At 28.8% G+C, this 15,290-nt stretch overlaps 1 protein-coding gene across 1 annotated transcript in view; it reads left to right on the top strand.

Annotated features, from left to right (window-relative positions):
- The first annotated feature begins 1,695 nt into the window (after nucleotides 1-1,695).
- The window catches only part of LOC129968246 (putative phosphoenolpyruvate synthase), a 60,854-nt gene continuing 47,259 nt past the window's right edge, over nucleotides 1,696-15,290 (top strand). The window contains exons 1-6 of the mRNA XM_056082101.1: nucleotides 1,696-1,838; nucleotides 5,576-5,760; nucleotides 8,356-8,612; nucleotides 10,929-10,988; nucleotides 12,408-12,518; nucleotides 14,136-14,251. Of these exons, the coding sequence (XP_055938076.1) occupies nucleotides 1,832-1,838; nucleotides 5,576-5,760; nucleotides 8,356-8,612; nucleotides 10,929-10,988; nucleotides 12,408-12,518; nucleotides 14,136-14,251 (736 nt within the window). The 5' untranslated portion in view covers nucleotides 1,696-1,831. The remainder of the gene's footprint in view (nucleotides 1,839-5,575; nucleotides 5,761-8,355; nucleotides 8,613-10,928; nucleotides 10,989-12,407; nucleotides 12,519-14,135; nucleotides 14,252-15,290) is intronic.

Consider the following 15,290-nt stretch of genomic DNA (forward strand, 5'->3'; position numbering starts at 1 on the left):
TTATTATTATTTATTAATAGAACCACATATTTATAAACTGGAGAGAAAGGCAGTTGATTTTTTTAGTTTATTAACTATATAATACATTTCTAAATTTATCTGTAAGGGTTTAGATATATTATTTGATAAGCATTTAAATTAGAAATTTCTTAATATATATCTTTTTTTGGTAAAAAATGAGCCATATTTCCTACAATTTTCAAAATACTTTCGCCTTTTAACCTATATTTTTGTTCCACAGATGTTTTCAAATCAAATTTATGCACAATAAAAAAAAATGAGATTTATTTTAACAATTTCTAAAAATTCACCCCGATCGTAATTGCATATTTTAAAAGGGGAAATGGAGAGCGATTTTAAAGAGAAATCAATGATTTGATTTTCATGTCACTGACTAAGTCATTGTTACTAAATAAGTTTCTGCAAAGCAAAAGTGGACATTTGTCTTATAATAGGTTTTACTGAATAAATTTTGGAATTTAAGCGAAGACTTTTTATTTAACTTGTATTTTTAATTTTTATTATGATATAGGATTTATTATGATTATGATATGATATCGTCATGTAAAGTCAACTGGAGTGGTTAACTCGAAACTTTCTCGCATATTATCCAATTAAAGCTTTATACCTTTCTCCCCACATAAAATTATGGACATTAAGTAAGAACACATCAGTATAACAGTATCAGTATTATAGTATTCCTTGCATGACAGTCACTTTTTAGACGGGAATCTAACATTTTCACTGCAACTACCATATGTGTATGTATTTTGGGCGCCTCTTTGTGCTGACCAAATGAAATTAAAATTTGACACCAAACAACATTTGCAGTCAGTTATAAGATAACATACCGAATTTCATTGATTTAAGTCATTCAATTTATGAGTTATTGCATTTGTATGTATATGAAAGTATATACCTACAGTCAGTCAAATGTTTGACAGATATGGTTCAAAATTTGAATGGAATCTTTATTTTATATGCTAAGCCTTTGTACCAAATTTTAACTTCCTAGCTTTTTGTGTTTTGGAATTAATCGATCGTATCAATAATAATAGAGTAACGGGGTATATAGAGTAACTGTGAATTAATTTCTTTTAAAATTTGATATAAGATTTAAAATTTGGTCGTTAGTTTACATACCAAACTTCATCCGTTTTTAGCTCAAAGTACTTTTGAGTTATCATGCTCAAAGACAGTCAGACAGATATTATGCAAAGATGTTTTTTTTCCTCGTTAATTCAGGGACATGTGAAAGGCGGAGTTTCGTTAAAATATCGAATTCGAATTTTTTGACAATTGCAGTATTTCCTTTATATTTCGTAAACGAGGAAGTAAAAAGCACAGACACTTTCTTAGATAAAATTGTGTCAAGTCAGTTTTCGACATTTCATATAAGTTGAATATTTTGTTCTGCAAATATGTTTTTTTTTCACAATAATCTTGAAACCAGAAGAATTCTTTCTTTTTATACCTGTCAGCTTTTGGTGAAAGAATGTTTCCGAATGTTGTTAGTTTTGCAACCGTGTAATCTTATTAATTATCGGAACAGTCAGCGGTATCAAGAATTTCTTGTATGAGAATGCAAAAAATGGTATATCATTACTAAGTATTTTCTATTTCTCCCTCCCAAGGTCACGGAAATATATTTAAGAAAGCAAAGTAAAGAATATATGTTTAGAGAAAAAAAAATGCGAAAGCGATTCCTTGAAATATGTAACCATTAATTGAAAAAATACCCAACAACGTAGATATTTGTTTTATGTGCATTGCAAAATTCATGAACGTTTATTGAAAAATATTTATATGAAACCAGAAAGGAAGATTCATAATGTGTAGTAAGTTGTATTTTCTTATGTTTCATTTGCTTCCAAACATAATAGCAATTCATTTCATAACTTTTTTTAGGATTTTAAGCAAATATTTTCATATTTCAGAAATGTTTTGTTTTGTGATTATATGAATAATAATTTCTTTTTTTATGTCCTTTATAACTAGTTCCACGAAATTAATTTTTTCAGTTTATTTTTATTATAAAATTGAACCCTAAATTTATAAATTTAGTAGCATAATTATTTCAAATAATTCTTTGCACCATTTTCTTTCTTTCTAGATATTCACTTTTTAATGCAAATTTAATGTTTGTATTTACTAAATATACGGTATTTAGCTAACACATCAGCGGTTGGCAACCAATCCATTTTCTGCAGCTTTTTTTGCAGTTTAGAATCTTTATTTTTAAGATTGCAGATTTTTATTATATCATATTATACTAGTGTAACATATAGTATCAGTTTCCCATTGTTTGAAAAATATTTCAACTTATTTGCAAACAATGCATCTAAATTCTGATTTTATAAAATTACGCAGTCAGAGGGTTAAGAAAATATTTTGATATGGAATCTTTGGACGTAAAGAATTTAATATTTAACACGTAAAGAATTTAATATTAACGCTTTGAACGTAAAAAATTTAATATTTAATAATTAATTTTCAATTCATTTGGCTTTCCTTAATTAAAGGTCAACATCTATCTTAGATAAAATTTGTTATTTCCTTCATGAATATTATAAAATAAAGTAATCCATATTCAAAGATATGCCCAAAATACCAAATTACCAATATTCAACAATTTTTAAAAATAAAGTAATCCATAACGTAATTTTAAACTTTTGTACCATGATTAAATTTAGATCTCTCTCGGTCGATATCTATATCTTTTGTTACTTGAACGAATTTTCTAATAATATATTTTCATGAAGTAGTTTGCCAAGAAGCATTTTCAGAATTTCAAAAGTAGTTTTTAGTAAATTTGTTCAAAGTTCTTTGTAAAAAAGTAAGTTCTTAGTAAAATTTGCTCAAATGTTAAGTGATCGTTAGAGCAAGAAAATCTAAGAGCTCGAGCATTTCTTTAAGATAAAAACTATTTATACTTTTGCAAATCAGATACACTATAATTTGTGGTAAAATTATATTATTCTGGCTTTTGTAACTTTATAGGCTGCAAGAACAGTTTACTTGCGTTCCATTGCATGACAGGAACGTCTATAGGCATTTCTTCTATCAGATCAGAATTTATATGTTTGAAGTACGAATTGAATCTAATTTTCAATTTTGATTAGGCTAGATATTAATAAATACTAGCCGCCTTTGGCGAACAGTTTGTTCTCTCAACTTTATAACTTATTAGGCTGTTAATATGGGATTATGGAATAATTAGGGATTATTAATATGGGATTATTTCTCTTAAAACATTTCATCTAATTATTTAATATGTCTAAAAAACCTGAATTCAATTAAAACCATTTACTGCAATTTGTAAAGCATATATATTACGAAATAAAAGATTTTGTCTTAAGATAAAACAAAAAGCCCTCTTTATAAGAAAATTGCTTGGGAAGATATGAGTACCAATCTCCGAAGGCAAGTCATAACGATTACAGCTAAACTTAAGATTAATATACGGGCGTCAAAATTTAAAAATTTTTGAGCGATTTCACGCCAAATGTAATCGTGACAATTTTTGATTGCAAATTTAAAAGCCGTTTGTTAACAGTTCTGGTATACACCCAAGATTGCAGACTTTTAGAGAGTTTTTGGACTATTGGCATGATTTTGATGTGATTGGCGAGAAACCGTACATTATCTGACAACGGTTGAGCTTACTTTTGCGTTTCACTAAATTTTTTGTTTGAAGCCTATTTTTTTTTATACTTCTTCCTTTGATTTAATGTATTCTTTGATGACATGGCGGAACTATCTTCAGAACACTTTTAATAATATTTTGCAGCTCTATTAATTAGCTCAGCGAAGCGTTTGATTCAGTACAGCTGTGAAAATGTTCAACGAATAAAGTAGTCTCAAATTCGAAAGATGTTTTGTTTATATTTAACTATTTCTATTCCAGAAATTGTAATAAGCTCAATTTCTGTGCCACGTACGTTAGGGTTTCTTATATATTGATATTATTTTATATTTAATCCTTCTTGAAACATTAACAACACCAAAATAGTGACTCTGAACAAATAAGATATGCTTCTCCGAATGACTTTCTTTTATCGAAGCGTAGTTTAATCCATGTTGGTAATTATAATAGTTATTTCAGCTATAAAGATTGCAGATTTCACTGTTATTAATCCCAATCAAAATTAATTAGTTTTGAGGTTAAGTTTGTTTAATCTACTTTGTGTTTAACGGTTAATGATGTTTGAATCTAATTTGGAATTAACGGTTTTTAAGTTGCTTCGGTGCTTAAGTTGTTGAACCAAGTAATTACCTCTTTCTCTGATATTTAATTTCAAAATTAATTAATTTTGAGGTTAAAGATGTTTGAATCGACTTTGGAGTTAACGGCTCTTAAGCTGATTCCTGACGAAAGAACCAAATATAATTAATGTGTATCCTAATGATACCAGATTCGGCAATGACAGAAACGATGGCCTGAAATGGCATTTTTTACAGCAGATAAATTGAATTAAAAGTCATTTTTAAGGAAATCATAATACACAAAAATACAAACCGTGAAACATTTGTTTACGAATTTTATATCTATGATGATACGATCTGTAAGCGGTATATTTAAATTTCTACTGTTGGTTTTAGTATCCTGAGACGACCACTTTTCGACAATTCCATCTTACTAAGAGGTGAAACCCGGAAGGACGAGCGTATTTCCGGAAATTGTTCGTCATTCTTTGACCTTGGCCTTTCGGTTCTGACAGTGGTATTCTACATAATTCAGTTCGCGAGTAATCCGAGTTTACTTTATTGTTAAATATAAACACTTCTCTTTTCATCTTTCCTCTCACCCCTATTTGACAAATTAAACCCATTCTAACGCATGCGCAAAAACATAAAGGTTATTAGAATCTGTTGATAAACAATATGTATACTTCCTTAACTTTGAAAATTTCAAGTAAAAAATTAAAGGAAAAATCGATTTTCTATTCCGAAACATCATAGGATGGTACTATTTTTAAAATTAATTGATTGCCTCTATATAATATGTAAAAACTTATTCTAATTGTAATAACGATAACGTTTGACGAAGCGATGTGCTTATAAAGCAATACCTAAAACAATGAAAAATCTTGCCATACATTATATTGAACAATATCTTTAAATATTTATCAAAATTATAGGAAAAATTTATGACAATAAAATCAATATAACTGAAGTTACTTTTGTAATTTTTAAATGATGTAAAAATAATGTCTCTGTAACTATATGTTTCGAAGTAATTGAGGAAAACTCTTTATATTTAGATCACTTTTTGATTTAGAATTTAATTACATTTTACAAAGCACTTACTAAATAAGTACCTATAGTCCAATAAATAACTAGATGCTGAATTTGGTAGCACTGAATCCAAAAGTCTTATCTGTAGAACAGTGTAGACATTTTTGATTACACTTAACACAATTTACAGACAATATCTATAAAAATTATTATGTTAAAATTGTAATAAATCATTGCTAAATTATTAAGGCTTTCCTTTCATTATTTCCAAGGTTTCTAGCTTTAGCATTTTCCTACTTCCGTCAGTTCCTTATAGATATTGTTTTCATTTTTGCAGATATCATATATTGGTTCAAATGGATTATTTCCCACTTTTATATAAAGATCTTCAGGCGTTCTATAAAGCGAAGGTTCGATTCATTCGAAGTAGACTCCCGAGGGGATCCCTACAAATCTGATTTCTTGCCACATCCGGATGAAAAGATTTTGGAATCTCCATTGCCAGAATCACAGTTACTAAATGTAAGAAACATTTTTTTTTTTTGCTTTATATTATAAATATAGAATGTGGTGACGTTTATATTTAACTTTTTCGTATAAAGAAAAGAACCGAATATGTTTATACGCCGTTTAATCGTATGCCATATATAAGTATCTGAATCTAGTTTCGATCCAATACTAAATGCAGGTATACATTATAGCGAATTTAAAATCCAAAGAATATATTTAGAAATTCATGTGAAATATAACCGAAATTCGATGTGATTTTTGGTGACATTTATATTGAATCTTTTTAATGTAGAGAAACGTGTCTTTTGTACTGTTTTCTTTGACCAGATTTCATAACTATGGACCTGTATTTAGTTACGTCCGAAAAAATATATTCATGTTTAGAATTAAGGTGCGTTTCATATCAAATTTCAAATCCAATGAATACATATCAAATTTTATTTCAAATATAACCGTAATTCGCATGAAAAATTTGTATGGGGATGAATTATGTCACGAAGTACAGATTCTCGGTAATGCAATAATTTTAATGAAAGATGTACTGAAAAAATTGATTTCCCAACATCTTTCAGGAGAATCAATTACTACTGTGGACTGGAAAAGAATTTTAGAATAATAATGTGAAGATTTAGATTTCTTTTTGTGCAAAATTTCATTTGTTTATTTTTTTTTGTTTCTTATATGATGCTATCGAATTTTTTTGTACAGTTTGAACTTTGGTATTTTTAGAATAGAAATTAGGATGGATCTAAGAAGCTTTATTGCGAATATAAAATTAATCATTATTTTTGTTAATAACAAAGAAATCTGAACAAATATTAAAATCAATTGTTCAAGTTAACGATGAAAATTAATTATAATACATAAAACCAAACATTTAACCAAAGACATTTCATCAATTCAGAAAGTTGTAGTATAATAAAAAAGCTTTCTTTATAGGAAGCTAATGAAATAAAAACTCTACCTCTCATAAAAAAAAACTCTACCTCTGAATAGCAGAATATTTGATATTGTGATCATATGAATTGCATTTAAGAAAACTGCTGACGTAATTTTTTCTATAACTGATATATAACAATAAAAAAAAATGAGTATACATTAAACAGAATGTCATTTTATAAGGAAAAATATATGAAAGTAGAACTGAAAGTATAAAAGCGAGGGCAAAAGAATTAAAGAAAAAAAATAATGAGATCTAATTCAGGTGTACAGGAGAGAACAGTTGGCCCAAAACAAATTCTAGAATGCGAATTTCCATGCTATGTAACCGTTAAATACAATAAAAGAAAATTAGATATTATTTTCTCGTGTAAAAAGTATATAAATTATTGCAATCGTCAAAAAAAGTTCACAATAAAACAAATTTGTGAAAAACAAATCTGAAAAACAAATTTTTGGAATTAAATCCATCTATCTGTGGAAGCGATAACTCAAAAATACTCTGAGGAAGGCGGAAGAAATTTGGCACATCGTCTTTACACGGAATTTGCAGAATTTCAATCATATTTTGAACGAAATCCATTCATAGAAAGTTTGTCAATCCAGCTTTCAGATTGCAAGTGAATATGACAACTACAAAACGGAAAGAGCAAGATTAATAAAATCTAGTACACAGATTTAGCCTCTAAAATTCGGGACTTCTTTTTATCCAAATTTCAAATTACCGATTTGTCTTTATCTCTTTTAAGCAAATTCGTTATTCCTATTGCAGCTTATCGAGTTTTACATCCGCTTGCATATAAGTAAAAAGTATGTTATCATAAAAAGCGTATCGACTAAGGTAAATGATACATAGTATGTCATCTACTTACACAAATTATTTGTTAAGTTTTGGCTTGAATCTATCCAAAAGACAGCTGTAAAAATACACATCTGCTTTTCTTCAGTATATTACGGATCACAAAATGCAAATATGCGAGACAATCTAATATAAAATTCTGATTAATCATTGTGCTCTGCATCAATTTTATGCAGGTAGAAGGAATGTAATATCTTTATAAGAGAATTCAAGTGAAAGTTTGGGGAAACCACTTCCGCTGATTTTGTTTTCCGTTTGTCAGCTAGAAACGTTCAATGAATGGCATTTCATATTGCCCATTGCTATCTGCCACGCAGAAAAACCTGTATATCTCCTACTGCTTGATTATTTTTCTTCTCTTTTTTCGTTTTCATTATAAAGGCAGATTTCAGGTCTACAGTCTTAATGAAAGAGTTGCCACTGAATTAAATGTAATATTTTTTACAGGTAATTTATTAAGACACGAGAGGAAGATCACACAGTTATTGTTCAATGTGTATCTTAAGTAGCATCTTCATTGAAAATGTAAAGTTTTTTTTTTAAAAATTAGATATTAGAAATGCATGAATTTCATTTTTCCAGTCTACTTAGTTTAGTACCTAATTTAAATCACATATTCACACTTTCACCATGAATTTATTAATCACCTTTTCGTGTCTTAACAATTTTCAGAAATTTCTCACAATTATATTTTAGACCAATACAAATTTGTTTAGCGAAATAGGGCGAAAAAAAAATTGTTCTTGTACCAATTAACAAAGACGCAATATATTGAATTATTAATTCTAATTCATAATCGATTTTTTTAGACAGCAGACGAAGTATTCTTTTACGGTGTGAATTCCAAGTCGGAATATCTCATTACGAGAATAGTGAGAGGAGTAAATCAAGAAGCACAAGCCTGGATATACCTGAAGTTGAACAATGGAAAAATCTATCGGCTACAAGAGACATCTGGCTTTCAGCAAACAGGCCGAGATAAAAAGATATTCTCCTGTGGTGGATTGCAGATTCATTATTTGTTGCCGATGAGAAGATGGAGGATATTCTTCAATGGAGTTTTAAAGTAAATTTAGTTTTATGTAAACTCTAAATCTTCTTAAATGTTGATGTCGGTCATTAAGATAATTATAATAGCTGGAAACTTAATCACTTAACTTTTCCTTTTCATTCCTACAACAAGGTCATGTAATAAGGCATTTAACACTCTCAGTTCTCAGATCATTCGAGTTCAGTTATCTCTCAAAATAGATAAGGCATTTAATAACACTCTCAGTCGTCAGACAATTCGAGTTCGGGTACTTCAAAATAGATAAGGTATTTAACATTCTTAATCCTCAGATCAGTAGAGTTCAGGTACCTCAAAACAGTGGAAAGCAAGAGTTCTGCTTTCGAAGATAAAAAAATTTTTAAATCGCATTGACAGCTCGGTTTCTAGAGATGTTGATACATAAAGACTACCTTTTAACTGATGGATACTAAGCAAAAGTACGCCATGACATATTTTGAGAGTTTCCAGAAATCCACTTCAGCGTGTGTATCTAATGAACAAAACATGTGTTTAGAGAATTTAAACATACACAACGAAAGAGGATGAAATTAAGCTCGAATCCATGTTTGATAAGTAATAAAGTTTTCCATGCTTCTTGAACTCACGCTGTAGTTTCGTTGAAAGAGCATTTGAAGCTTTTCATTATTGATAAAATTAAATGATTTAATCACTTAACTGTTTCTCTTTTCTACCATAGGGACTTGGTATAGACCATGAAATTATTGTAAACAGGTGGACAACTTAATAATTTAATAGTTTTTTTTTATCAAACAAAGTCTTAAAAATGTAATTTTTTTTATTATAATTCCTTATACAATTTAACTTTGAAAAATGTTATCAACAAAATTATGAATTTGAATTATTTTGTCCAAATTTAATTAGCAATTAAACATTTTTTAAACCGAAAGTTGGTTCTTAATTATGTGCTGCGTAAAGAAATTTCAAAACGTGGAAAAGAAAAAAAAACTTTTATTAAAATATCGTAGTTTTGTTTTTTAATCAATATTTAGAAAATTCTAGAAGTTTCAAGGACTTTCGTTTTTGTCGCCAAATCATCGCCATGTCCGGGGTTATAGACCCGGCATCTATTCAAATTCTTCAAACCTATCTGTGGAATATTTCCCTTACCATGAATATACCTGTGCCGGGAAGCAGTATTACAAATTTGTAACAATAGATTAATTTAGGAGAAACGAGCAAAACTCTCTAAACGTAATGAGTTGCTTACTCAAAAATGGAATACTTAATAAAATATTTTTTGCATTCGATTTGTAAATGTATTATTTTGATGTTGATCATCTAAACTTCAATTACTTCATCTGAAAAACACACACATTAATATTCTTCGATTCACTGAGCCGTATAGAATTTTTAATAATTTCTTTAAATTATAAAAATATCTGAAATGTAAATAAATTGCAAAAATGACAATGTAAACAAATAAAAAAAACTATGTCCAAGTGAAAAAGTTTTAAAATTATAGCATGGAATTTATATGTACGTAAAGATGATTTTTAAATTTCTGAGTATATTATGCGAAGAAATTTTTGCTACATCACCTTCTGAAAATTCATCAAGAATTTTCATTAAGAGTATAAGCATTTTTAATTCTTATAGGGGAATGCAATTTATAAATTCTTGAAAAGTAAAACTATATATATATATATGTATATATATATATATATATATATATTATTATTATTATTATTATTATTACATATTAATTTCCAAAGATTTGTCTTAAATTAGCTCATATTAAATTCATTCTAAAATATTCTCTTATTTCCAGATCCCCTTCTACTTTTTCTATATAATTAATGTAACAAAAGCTCTGTGAAAAGGCTTTAATCAGCGGTTCCCACACTCCGAGTGAAGGGATAAAATACTGTGCAGCTAAGCACATTCTTTTAAAAGATCCCTATGATTCCCTTATTTGTGATTGAAACGTGTTAGAAATCCCTATTAAAATCTCACAATATGAAATTCACAGGAATAAAATTTTCATAAGCTTTTCCTCATTTCGTGTTATGTCGTTATGTGTTTTGCTCGTCGCTTCTACTTGTGCAAAAATCATGTCTCCCGGGGCGGAAATATAAAACGAAGTTAAAAAATCGAAAGTCTCTTCACTTTCTTCGAAACTACCTTCTGCTTCAAAAATTATATGCTTACACACACACACACGCACGCGCGCGCGCGCAACAATATTTCTCAAAGATATACTTAAAAATAAGATTTTTTTACAATCCTAATTATTGCAATTAAAGTCTCGTCATATAGAAAATTTTGTAGATTATGAAATCATTTCTGATTAAATTTATCCTTCTCTTATAGTGAAATCAATGAAGATGGGACACTATCGAATAAAAAGGTGCATGTAAAGTTTGCTTTAATGTAAGTATTTAAATTTTAATTAATATTATATTTATTTGTAAAGGGTTATTAGAAATATGAAGATCTTCAAGAATTAGGCTTATTTTAAGCATATAACCAGTAAATTATGATATATATGAAGATTTTTAATAATATTAAACATATATATTTCATAATTGAAACGACCTCCATTTGCAGTATTGTATTTTAATGTGATAGTGTATAGAAAAGTTGTTACTGAATTTAAGGTTGAATGAATTGTCCCCATCCATTTTGAAGTCAATGAATTCAAAAACTATTGAAGGATACATGTAGGACTGGGTAGGACAATATGCCTATTCAATCCCATTTGGATCAATGTCTAGGGTACTGATTAAGAAAAAAAGTAACGTTTAAAGAAAAACGGTTAATTTATTTAGAGTAAACAAAATTAACAGGACATTAGCAATTAAGACAGGAAAGGTTAACTACATTAAAGTTAGAAGTTAAAATACTTAGATGGCACCAAAGGGTGAAGCCTAACAAGATGTGTGCACGTAGCAAAACTAACTGCCGCATGTTACTATATTTAATAACATTTCAATGCTGTTGTATTAAATACACATCTTTGGCGTAACAAAGCGGTGTACACAAGCAGTCTTTTACAAATAACTTTGCAGTCAAACACAAAATTATACATCTTACAGCTTTAGTGTACAATTTTGCTCTATATCGGTGCATCAAAATTGTACACCTTACAGATGTAGTTCTTTTCTGATATTGACTGTCTTATCATGCCTTTATCAAGTAAACGATTTGAAGAATCGCTCCCCTTGACCACTTGATCCGAGGAGGTTACATCAAAAATGGATGTGAAAAGCACATTATGACTGTCCTGGATTCTTCTGGTAGTATAATAATGATACAGAATGTAAAAGTGTGATATAAATGATACAGATGTTACTTGTACTGTCATGCAGTAATTAACTATAGTACTCATTTTCCATCTCGTGGCCACCTGACTCAGATTCAATGAACATCTCAGATGTCGGGGATGACCAGTTAATGCTTACGTCTCTCAGACCCTTTGAGCGCGATAGATTGATTATTAGTTCACTAAAAGTGTTCTGCCTGTTGACTGTTCATGATGCATTGTCACCTTAAAAGTAGAGGTCATTGAACAACATTTACATTTTCAGAATGTGATTAGACAAATATTTAAAGTTTGTCTCTAAGTTTTGAATTTAAGAATTGCTCTTTAGTGATTATTTGTCAATATTTTCTTTTTTTTTTTTGAAGTTATTCTCGTACTGAAATGTATATATTATTTATCTGTTATAATGAGTATATGTAAGATAGGAAACAATCCTAATTGAATACTTGTATTAGTTGCATTAACCAGCATGCTATATTAACTTTGAATTATATTTATATGTTGCTTTTTTGTGCTCTATATTTTAGATGGACTGCTTCAACAGATCCTTTTGATTTTAGAACTGATGTAAACAGTAAAGCCCTAACATCATGTATAGCTAAGGCTAAATGGAATCAATACAAGCCACCACTACAAAAGTATATTGATTTTAATTTCTGTTAGGTTTTAAATTTTTTATAAAAAAAAATTGTTAATGATATTTTTTGTTCAGAGTTGCATGCTCCTCCTAAGCATGATTTTGAAAACACAAAATATGTTGAGTATTTTACTTGAAATTTCATTCGACGTAGTTTTATCTGGATAATAATTAGATTTTGTCTATAGTCTAAAGAATATTGATTTTACGAATTAATTTTATTGTATTAGTCCTTTAAGCAACTGGATTTTTTAATGAATCTATTTCTCTCCAAACGTTGTCTGAGTAATTTTGAACAATTTTGTGAAATAAGAAATAAAAAAAATATTAAGTTCAATTTTAATCAATAATGAATTAGAAAACTTTTAGAAAATTGAATTTCATTTATCGTCATTTACTTTAATATGCAATTTTGCCATACGAACCTGTTAAAGAATGTTAATGTATTCAAATTAATCCAAACATAAAAAAGTCCGTGCATATATTTTCACGATTTAAGATTTGTACATTTATTTAGAATATAGCACTTTTCCTAGTTTATATGTTCAGAAGCACTTTAGATAATAAAGATTACGTAATTTCAGTTAAAGAAAGTTATTTCCATCCAATAAACAAAAATGATCGTATTTATGATTCAGCTGCCTGATGGACATTTTAAGAGATTTCTTTAAAGTTTAGTTTAATTATATTAACATCTCGTTTTAAAATAACAATAGAAAATATATAGAAAATAATACAATAGACAGTACAATAATGCAATCGAAAAACAATAGAATATGCGTTCAAAAGTAATATTTTGGAAGGGATATCGTAATTTTAAACATATGTCAGATGACGAAGGCGACATATGGACTGGCATCAGATCAGCTCGGAGCATCCTCACTACACCAGAGGGAGGACAAGTAACCCTGAAGGAATTAGCATGCATAGAAATCACCGACATAGAGGTTCTTCTGTAGAATCGGGTCTCCAATTTGGAAACTTCCACTTCCGCAGCCAAGAGCACCAACAGACCATTGCGGCTATCCATTTTAAGTGTATTTCTCGACTGATTTAGACTAAATACCTCTGACATTTACTTTTTATCGTTTGATTTTTCTTTTTCTTTTTATGACAACGTTCTTCATCATTATAAGTATACGAATTCATTTTTCCTACTCTTTTATATTTCTTTTCTGTTGCTTTTAATTTGCATCGACTCCATTTTAATAGAAAACTTTTGTTACAGTTATTATATCTATATTATTTTTAACCATTTTAACTGCAATTTATTTTCAATCAGCATTGTTTAACCAAACAAATTAATTTCCTTAATTTAGAGAGGAAGGCTTAATATAGAAACTGACGATCTTGTTCCATAAAAAGATGCTTTTTCTTAGATAAAACTTTTCATTAAAATGTATCAACTCTCAATATTTTCTGGTAAGTATAACTCGCCATTGTCAGTTTGCTATAGAAAGTTCATCATATCATTTCAAAAGTTCAAGTCAAGCTCAAGTCATTTTAGTTCAATGATTTAAAATCTTCCCAGATTCTGTTTCTTATCAGATATCAAAATTTAGAAAAATAACAAGTGACATTTTTTTAAAGTTTTATTTATTTATTCTTGAATTTTTAGGTTATTCAGTGCTCTAGATTTTTATGCTCAGTGTGGCGTAATCATGGGAACCATCAGCATAGATGGAAATGATGAACAGAATTTATATTTATTTGGAGAGAGAATTAGGTTTATGGGTAAGAAACTTTTTTTTTTGTATAAAATGTAGTTTTATTTTTTACTTTCTCGTATATGTATTAAAGATAAACTATCATTAATTGTCAAAAAACTCGAAGAGATTTTGACGGATCTCCACGTTTCAATCTTAGTTTTAAGTAAAAATATGTCTTCAAAGCAAATAAAATAGTATATCTAAATAAATCGTCTCATCTTTAATGGGACTCTTGCATCTACCCGATGCCTTTACGGTTGTCGATTGAATTAAAATACGCAACGCTTGCTAAAAAACAAAGCACAATAACGTTATTTTAAAAACAAGACACATATACATGGAAACAGTTGCTAGGCAACGACGCTATTTAAAGGCAGCAAAACATATATACATAGAAACAGTTGCTAGGTAACGGTGCTGTATAAAAACAACAAAACTTATTGCATAGAAACAGTCGCTAGGCAATGGCGCAATCGGAAACAATTATTCAACTATCAAATTTTGGGGAAAGCTGATTGACTGTCTGTCGATCTTTACTTACAGAAACATGTAAACGCTATAATACAAACACGCAATGACTTAAATAAATCAAATTTAATATGGTATTCTGTGACTACAAATGCAATTTTGTGTCAAATTTTTGTACCAATCGGTTGAGAAAAACACGTCTAAAGCATATATTCGATTTTTGGATACTATTAACTCATGAGAGGTATTAATCGCCAAATAACTCGCCAAGAATGACACGATAGATTTAGTAAAATCAATAAATTCATGCCAAAAGTTAATATTGCGTAATTGTAGTATGCTAATGCTATCTGAGGAATTCTCTGGTATTACAAAGTCATTAGAGAATATTCGAGAAAGTTCAATCCCATCGGTTTTTACTAATGTATGATTAATAAACTCTTTTAATCTTAGAATGAGTTTATCAAAAGATCTCCAAGTTATGCTAACTCAAAGTTACTGAAACCTCAATTGCGTTAACATAAAAATATCTTTAATAAGATAAATTAAATTTGGTAAAAGGTTTGAAATATCTTTAATTAATTGAAATATCTTTT

Source organism: Argiope bruennichi, chromosome 5, assembly GCF_947563725.1.
Source record: "Argiope bruennichi chromosome 5, qqArgBrue1.1, whole genome shotgun sequence".
NCBI lineage: Eukaryota > Metazoa > Arthropoda > Arachnida > Araneae > Araneidae > Argiope > Argiope bruennichi.